The 8,682-nt window shown below is 34.5% G+C and overlaps 1 protein-coding gene across 1 annotated transcript; it reads right to left on the reverse strand.

Annotated features, from left to right (window-relative positions):
• Window positions 1–766: 766 nt before the first annotated feature.
• On the reverse strand, window positions 767–3,875 carry LOC120636785. Its single transcript, XM_039908353.1, has 2 exons — window positions 3,656–3,875; window positions 767–1,850 (listed from the first exon to the last, which is right to left on the reverse strand). Exon 2 carries the CDS (start codon window positions 1,551–1,553, stop codon window positions 831–833), a length of 723 nt encoding a protein of 240 aa, XP_039764287.1. The 5' UTR covers window positions 1,554–1,850; window positions 3,656–3,875; the 3' UTR covers window positions 767–830.
• Window positions 3,876–8,682: the final 4,807 nt, after the last annotated feature.

Genomic DNA, 8,682 nt, shown 5'->3' on the forward strand with positions numbered 1-8,682 from the left:
CGACTTGTATGTGCAGTAAAGTTTTCTAAATAAATGAAAACGCTATTAACTATAGGTAATATAATAAACTTTGTTAACTTAAAAACTTAGAAAATATTATTTATGATCAAACGAACTTACCTGTAAGTGAAGTTCGATCCAAATTATGCGAGCAAGCTTCATTCGACGCGATTTGGGGTTTTACTTATTGTAGTAACACTCTCTAGCTATCAGCCTTCACGTTATTCATAGTAGGGAAAAAACAATTTTTCGTATGGTATCACTATATTTTTCCCACCCTCACGTAGACATCCCTACCATCAATCATTAGTTTAAAGCAATCTATTCTAAATTAAACTTTTTTTTTTATCTATCAGATGTATTATTTTTATCAAAGTGATAAAAATAATACATCTGATAGATAAAAACTGGGAGGGTTTTTTTTTACACTTAAAAATAGTTATTACCTTAGGGTGGGTCCCCCCAAATCGCGTCGAATGAAGCTTGCTCGCATAATTTGGATCGAACTTCACTTAAAGGTAAGTTCGTTTGATCATAAATTATGCTTCACAAGCTTCATTATATATATGTGTTTATAGCTGTATTTGTAAAAATAATACATAAAACAGGTATTCTTCTTAAAATAACACATCAAAAACTTTTTAAATTGAATTCTTTATTCTAATAAAGTTAACAAAAAACATTAAGTTACCTACTTTTAATTCACAGGTAGATAAAACAAAAAAAAAAAAAAAATAACAATCATATTAAATTTAAAATTCTTTCGTTTAACATTTAAGAAGTATATTTTCTTTAATAGAATGTAATAAACTCTTATTAATCTAATTATCTTAGTTACAATGGTTGCTGAGAATGGATTGAGCAAATGAGCTTTTATCGTTAACAATAACTTCCTTATTATAAAATTTAGCAAAAACTCCAGATGCTTCACTCCAACCAGCCGTTCTCCTTATAATGTCAAGATTGACTTCCAGCCTATAAGCCGACGAAGTTGATGCATGGCGAGTGCTATGGGCACTAAATATTGTAGTATCCAAGCCACTGTTAGCCAAAATAGTCTTTATCCAGCGACTTAATGTCTGCGTCGATATCTCTTTATAAGGTTTCTTGTAACTTAAAAATAATCTGTCTTGATTATTTACCGGCAAATTCTCAGTTCTATTTAAATAAGCTAAGACGCATAATGCTGGGCAGATTTCAGGCCGGGGAGTGAAGAAGGGGAGTTTTAACAAAGGTTGATGTGCATCTAACCTAGAAGTCTCTATAAAGTCGGGTATTTTGATAATCACTTCACTACCCTGATTTACAAACACGTTTCTAGTCTTTATGAGAGATATCGTCTGGACACGATGAGCCGTCACCAAGGCAATAAGTGTAACAGCTTTCTTTGAAAGGTCCTCTAAGCTCAACGTATGGTTGGGCCATAACTTGCTTAAATAATTCAAAACTAAATTAGGTTCCCAAGTTATATCATATTTAGGCGCGGGAGGCCGTAACCTATACACTCCCTTCATAAATCTCTTAACTCTGGTATCATCAATAGAATTTCCCATTAATAAACTTATTGCTGATTTATGAGAGTTAATAGTCCCATACTTTGCTCCCTGGTCAAAAAGCTGACTTAAATAATGTATAATTTCTGGAATCGATGCAGAGCAATAGTTTAGTTCTTTATTCTCGCAATATGTTATCCAAGACCTAATACATCCATCATATTGCTTATAGGTACTGTCAGCTAAAGACGATAAGATGATATCCACAGATCTTGAGGAAAGATGTCGTTCTATTAGCGTTTTCCTGACAATCGCACGGCAATCAATTCTAGCGAGCTGTGCAGATTGTGATGAAGTCTGAAAGGAGATACGAGCAATCGTTTATCTGGATGAAAAAATACCTCCTTAGAAATTTTAATCTTTTGGTATAATGGATACCACGGTTGGGTAGGCCAATTTGGTATTACAACAATGCCCTCCGCCCTATCATCTATAATTTTACGAATCATCTTTAGTACTAATGCAAATGGAGGAAAAGCATAAAAATTAAGATGAGTCCAAGATAATGTGAAAGCATCAATTGTCCAAGCATCAGGATCTTGTTTCCAAGATACATAAGTAGAACATTTCTTATTATTTCTAGATGCGAACAAGTCTACTGTAGGTTGTCCTAGCAACAGAATGATTGCTTGAAAGGCATAGTCTGCAAGTTCCCATTCTGTCTCCTGAAATTTAATTCTAGACATGGTATCAGCTTCCACATTATCCTTGGATCTGATATAAGATGCAAATATAAAAATTTCCCTATTTTCACACCATTGCCAAATTTGTCGTGTAATTTCTTCAAGGTGTGGATATTGTATACTACCCATTTTATTAATACATGCTATAGCAGTAGTGTTATCGATTCTCAAAAGAATCTCTGTATAAGTAATATGTTTAGCATAAACTTTTAAAGCAAAAAAAGCTGCTTTAAGCTCTAATGAATTTATGTGTTTCGTCCTTTCTGCGTTGGTCCAAAAACCATGCGATCCGTTTCCGTTACAATATGCTCCCCAACCCGTAAGAGAAGTGTCTGAGAAAATCTCAAAGGTAAAATTATGACTGCGTAGCTTAGCATAATCGGCTTTAATATGTCTCAACCACCATAACATATCTTCATTCAATCTTGCTGGAATTTGTATAATTTGATCGTACGACGAATTAGATAATAAACATAAAAATTTAAATCTTTCAAAACGCTTAGTATATAACCAAGAGTAATCTATAGCAGGGCAAGCTGATATTAAATTACCAAGAAAACTAGAATAATCCCGTAAACTACAAGTCTTTGTATTTAAGAACTTTAAAATTAATTGTTGAATTTTAGTTCTCTTTTCAAAGGGTAGCTCCAATATCATGTCTTCTGAATTAAATATATAACCTAAATATTTGCACTCCTTTGAAGGTGTTAAACAACTCTTATCATAATTTATTAGAAATCCCAGACCTTCGAGAAGGTTCTTGATAAATATAATGTTTTTATTGCACTCCACATATGAACTGCCAAATATTATTATATCATCTAAATATATAACTGTTAATATATTATTTGACCTGCAGTACTCCATTACTGGTTTTAATAGTTTTGTAAAAACGTACGGTGCTGTCGTTAAGCCAAACGGTAGGCAATTATATGCATAAAGAGTCTCATTAAATTTAAACTTTAAATATTTTCTGTGCAATCTATGAATTGGTAGTAAATAGTATGCATCCTTCAGATCCATAGAAGCCATAAAACAATTGGGAAACATTAATTTGGTGGCAGTACGGTAATCCTCTAATTTAAAATGTTCAATCTTTATAAACTTATTTAAACATTTTAAATTTAAAATAAATCTATTCTCTCCGTTTGGTTTAGGCACCAGAAAAACCGTAGAAATAAATTCCTTGTCCTCGTGATTCGATTCTGAAATGGCGTCGATATCTAATAATTTCTGTATACATTTATTAAATGCAAATAATTCCTTTTTAGATCTTACAATAGTACAAGCCCAATCATTGCGAATGGGTTGTGAAACAAAAGGAATCTTATAGCCCTTTAACCAGTCTAATATAAGCGGGTCACTAGTTATATTCCCCCATTGTTGAAAGAAATATGACAGTCGCCCCGCATAACGTACCTCGTGGTCAATGCTCAAAACCGCTGCTGTCTCTGACGCCGCGGAGGAGGTGGAGGGCTGCGGCGGTAGTGCCGCTGGCGGCCCTGAGCTGGCGCTGGAGTTGGTGCTGGCGCTGCACGGTCCTGCAGTCGTTGTTTCCCCATATAAGAACGTGCTGCTATTTTCCGATATGGGGTCCGTTGGTTTAAAGACTTTGGGACTGATGTAGTTGACGTAGCATTTTTACTCAAAAAACTTGTCTTCGGTACGACTTTTAAAATTTGTTTAAAATTAATACCTTGAGCTGTCTTTAACTTCTCCGACATGTTGTCACCAAAGAGATATTTTTCAGGTAATGTATCCATAACGATGTCTTTCATCTTCTGGTTTATCGAACTTAAAATAAGCATTCTTCTTCTTTTCGTTTCGAGCTGGTATACATCACATAAAATGCGACAAGCATCACTTAAATGTCTTAATAATATCGATTTTGTGTCGATATGTAACTTTTTGGCTGGGTCACTTATTATAGAGTCGACAGATTTACTAAGTGCTGACAATGCAAACCCGATCTGTTTTTGTTTATGAAAAATAGAAAAGTCTTGTTTTACTAAACTTTCTGCTAGTGCTACTTTTACTTCAGGATTGAGAATTGGTGGTACCAGTGTTTCTAAATTATTAGGTATAGGATATAACTTTACCAAGTCTCTTTTGATATCCTTTTTAAGCCCTCTTTTCAAAATGTCTTGCCATCTTGTGGTAATATCCTTATGGATAGGAGGTCCGAGTTCAGTAACAAGTTCGGGAACATCACCTAACAATGAAAGTACTGACCCATCCAACTAGAGGTCATTATTCCCCTCGATTTCAGAGACTGCTGAATCGGCACCGCCGATCTGCGAAACTGCTGGTATCTCAACAGCCGCCTCAGGCCGTGTTATGTGTATATGTGCCTCCAATGATAACACGATGTCTGGACGTCGCTCGGTGACATCATCAAGAGTGTCGAACAAATCCGGTAAAGCCTGGTATAATATGTCATTCTTCGTCTGGCTGACATCTGTAAACGTCCCCACGTTTAGACTTTAACATAGGTTACAAGATCACTTCTACTGTAAAAGTAGGTAGGTAGGAAAAAAATAAAAAAAAATAAAACCCATACTGTGCATAGTATAGCATAGCATAATTATTATGAAGGAGTAAACCAATTAGCGGAGTCTCACATCATGATAACATCTACCTAATATTCCTATTCCTCTTCCTATTGACCGCTTCGCACAAAAGATATTTTGTGCGAAGCGGTCAAGCGCGAGGAAGATTCTTTCGTTTAATTTTATACATACATTATTATACAAGTACCTACATACAATTTTGTAGAATTTACAATGAAGCCCGTCTCATTCGCTATAAAATAGCCAAAGTGACTATGAAATATTTTATTTTTTATAAATTATTATGAGCTAACTGCAAAAATGTTCACAAAGAAGAAATTTTCATGTATGAAACATAATTTAAGTATTTTATGAAAGAAGAAGCGAGAATTGAAAATGTGACGCTTTTTGACAAATAAACTACAAAAAGAAATTGGTAAATGAAAGAGGAAAATGCAAGATAATATCAAGAAACGGTATGCAATAAATTTGTTGCATTTCATTTCTTCGAAGTGTTTACAAGAATTGTTTCGAATTTTTTTCGTTGTTTCTTTCTAACGCGCTGGCTACGGGACAAATCGCGTCACGCGACAGGAGTAAGAGTATGGGTAACCATATAGCAAGCCGCGAATAATCCAATCAAAAATTCATATTTAAAGTTTTTTTCATCAATTATGTATACATCAACATCTTTTTCCAATTCACAGATTTTTATTTTTAAAGTTGTCAAACCACTTGTCTTTTTAACACCATTAATTGTTACTAAATTAGCTTCATTTGAACTGTTTCTTTTTCCTTTTAGTTTAAGTAACTTTAAGTTAATCAGAGAAACATTTGAGCCGGAATCATAAATTCCATTTATTTGTACTTTATCATTTAATAATAATTTTACATTAATTAGTGGTGTTGCTATTCGTTTTTTTGGTCGGTTTCATTTAACTCAGCTTCAATCACCGAATTGTTAACATGTTTGATAGCATTTTTTTCCATTTGTCGTCCTCTTTTGTTCGAAACCAACATGAACTCCCAGAGTGGTACCGATTTCCTTTATTTAATTTTTCACAAATTTTGCAAGGAATTTTATCTTCATTTTTAGTCTGTGCTCTAGGGTTTCCATATTTTCCCTTAGCCACAAAATTTCTCTTATTTACCATGTGTTCAAATTTACTCACTTCATTGAATAAATACACTGTATCAAGTAATGCTTCTCTATCAATTCTATTAAGAATAAACTCTGGTAAACCAGCTGCGATAAGATCCAACAATGTGCCTATGTCAATTGTTCTTCTCATTTCCAACAAAAGTTTTTCCTTTCTCATGGCATAATCTAACAATGAACCTTCTTTGTATTTAAATAATAGTGCATATGTGACTGGGTTCCATCCCTTGTTCGCAAATGATTCACAGAATTTGTTTCTCTACATTGACCATTCAGAGTTGACGGTTAATTTTATGATCATTGAGCTATACCAATCAGCACAACTTTTATCCATAAACAATCTGAGTATTTCAATTTTTTGTTCATCTGTTTTCACATCAAAGCGTATGCATTCTTTTTCAAAAATGTCAATCCACTGGTTTGCATTGGAATTTTTACTTGTAAATTTTTCTATCACAAACTTCTCAGCAACATGTTTCAAGCTCTGAGTTTTACTCACCTGCGTATTTTCTACTAATTTTTCAAATAACTTCTCCAATGTACCAGTGTCTGATGTAAGAGCGGCAACTTTTTCCTGGCAAATTTCTTCTAGAAATTGGTCCCCAAATTGTAAATTACCGTCCTCATCCACATAAACTTTTTCAAGCTCTTTTGTCAAAGTTATCCAGACTCTTCTTACCTGGTGCCTTTTTTTATGCTATTTTTTACTTTCACATACGCAGATGTTTTCAATATTTCTTTATGAAGATTAACTGGTTGTAACTCCCCGGGTATTGCGTACACTTTGTTATCACTTGTGGCTATTGAGGTTATAGCAAAAACGTTCGATTTTCCATCATTCCCAGGCGTCAGTGTAAATTCAAAACGAAGTTTCTCCATTTCCAATTGACGTTAATAAACAAAAATGTCGTTTTATAATAGGTTTTTAGTTTACTTCGTATGATTTCGTCAACTGAAACAACTTAAATGTGTTGCTCTGTAAAAACAAAGATTTATTTCGTTATTTTTATTACATTACGCTACAATTCAATTTTGAGACAAATATGTAAATCACTCCTACCTGTAAAAACAAAGAAACGACATTTAAAGTTTATTTCTTAAGTAAGTTCACAAATGGTTTTTGATTTATTCCGTTATCCGTTATAAGTCACGCACAATGACACATCAAAATTGTCTTTTTCTGACTGCCATATTTGTTACTGTTTTATCATAACTTTTGAACTGCTTTGCCGACGGCTTGGAGCGCGGGAGAATTTAAATTATACAATATTGAAACTCTAAAGAAATATACTTTCTTTACATATATACTACAGCAATACACACATCTCTTAAATGGAGTATTGTAAGCTATTTTGAGTGCTTTGTTTTGGATAATTTGTAATAATTTATAATTAGTTGAACAAGTATTACTCCAAATGGGGCAAGCATAAGTTATTGTTGGCCTGACAAGTACAATATAAATTTTTAGCTTGGTAGACGCGCTAAGTTTCCTTTTTTCGATTTAAGATTAGGCTGAGGGCACCAAGTGTTTGTGCACCTCTTACTCGTAAATCTGCAATGTGCTTCGACCAATTTAGTTTTACGTCCATGTTTAACCCAAGATAGCGGACGGACCGTCTCCATTTGACGCTATATAACCAGCAAGTTCTAATGTTCTTAAGGGAGGTTCACGATGCCGAGTAAATAGAATGGCTTCAGTCTTGCTTTCGTTAAGCCTAAGCTTCCATTTTTGGAGTCCAAACCTTAACACACATATGTGACACCATTTGGAGAACTGGGGTTTGGCCTGAAGATTGGACCGATTCTGTCTTTGTTCCATTACACAAAAAAGGATCCAAAAATAAATGCTCTAACTACAGAACAATTTCGTTGATATCTCATGCAAGCAAAATTATGTTGTACATTTTACATAATCGCCTTAAAAATTTCTTAGATAGGCAAATCCCAGAAGAACAGGCTGGGTTCGTGAAAGGCAAAGGTACAAGAGAGCAGATACTGAATATAAGACAAATCATTGAAAAGAGTCGTGAGTTTACCTGTCCTGTATTACTGTGTTTTATTGACTATACTAAAGCATTTGACTGTGTGCGATGGGAAAAGCTCTGGTCAATACTACTAGAAATGGGAGTACCTCGACACCTGGTCAGTCTAATTGCCAATCTTTATAACAATAATCATTCCTATGTGAGACTTGATGGCAGTTTATCTAAAGTGTTTAAGACCAAGAAAGGCGTGCGCCAAGGTTGCATATTATCACCCATGCTGTTCAACATTTACGGGGAGCATATTATGAGAAAATGCATGGAAAACTGGGATAAAGGGTTTCAAATTGGAGGGAAAAGAGTGGCAAACTTAAGGTATGCTGACGATACTGTACTTCTCGCAACTTCCTATGAAGATATGAGTATATTGCTCAAAAAATTGGAATCTGAAAGCGAAGATCTAGGACTTTCTATAAATCGAAGCAAAACCAAGCTCATGGTGGTAGATCGATCGAGTAAACTTTCCAATATTTGCAGCATTCAGGATATAGACACTGTAGAGACTTATACGTACCTGGGTTCCTTAATCTCTAGTGATGGCTCATGCGTTTCCGAAATAAAACGAAGAATAGCGATAGCTAAGGATGCGATGCTTAGGTTAACAAATATCTGGAAGAATCGTAGCATAACGAATAGAACCAAATTGCGACTGGTACAAGCACTAATCTTTCCTATTTTCCTATATGGCGTAGAAAC

This window comes from Pararge aegeria (genome assembly GCF_905163445.1).
Source record: "Pararge aegeria chromosome W unlocalized genomic scaffold, ilParAegt1.1 SUPER_W_unloc_1, whole genome shotgun sequence".
NCBI lineage: Eukaryota > Metazoa > Arthropoda > Insecta > Lepidoptera > Nymphalidae > Pararge > Pararge aegeria.

Coding starts and splice junctions, on each gene's coding strand:
- LOC120636785 (XM_039908353.1), bottom strand. CDS start 1,553: ATGGGAAATTCTATTGATGATACCAGAGTTAAGAGATTTATGAAGGGA.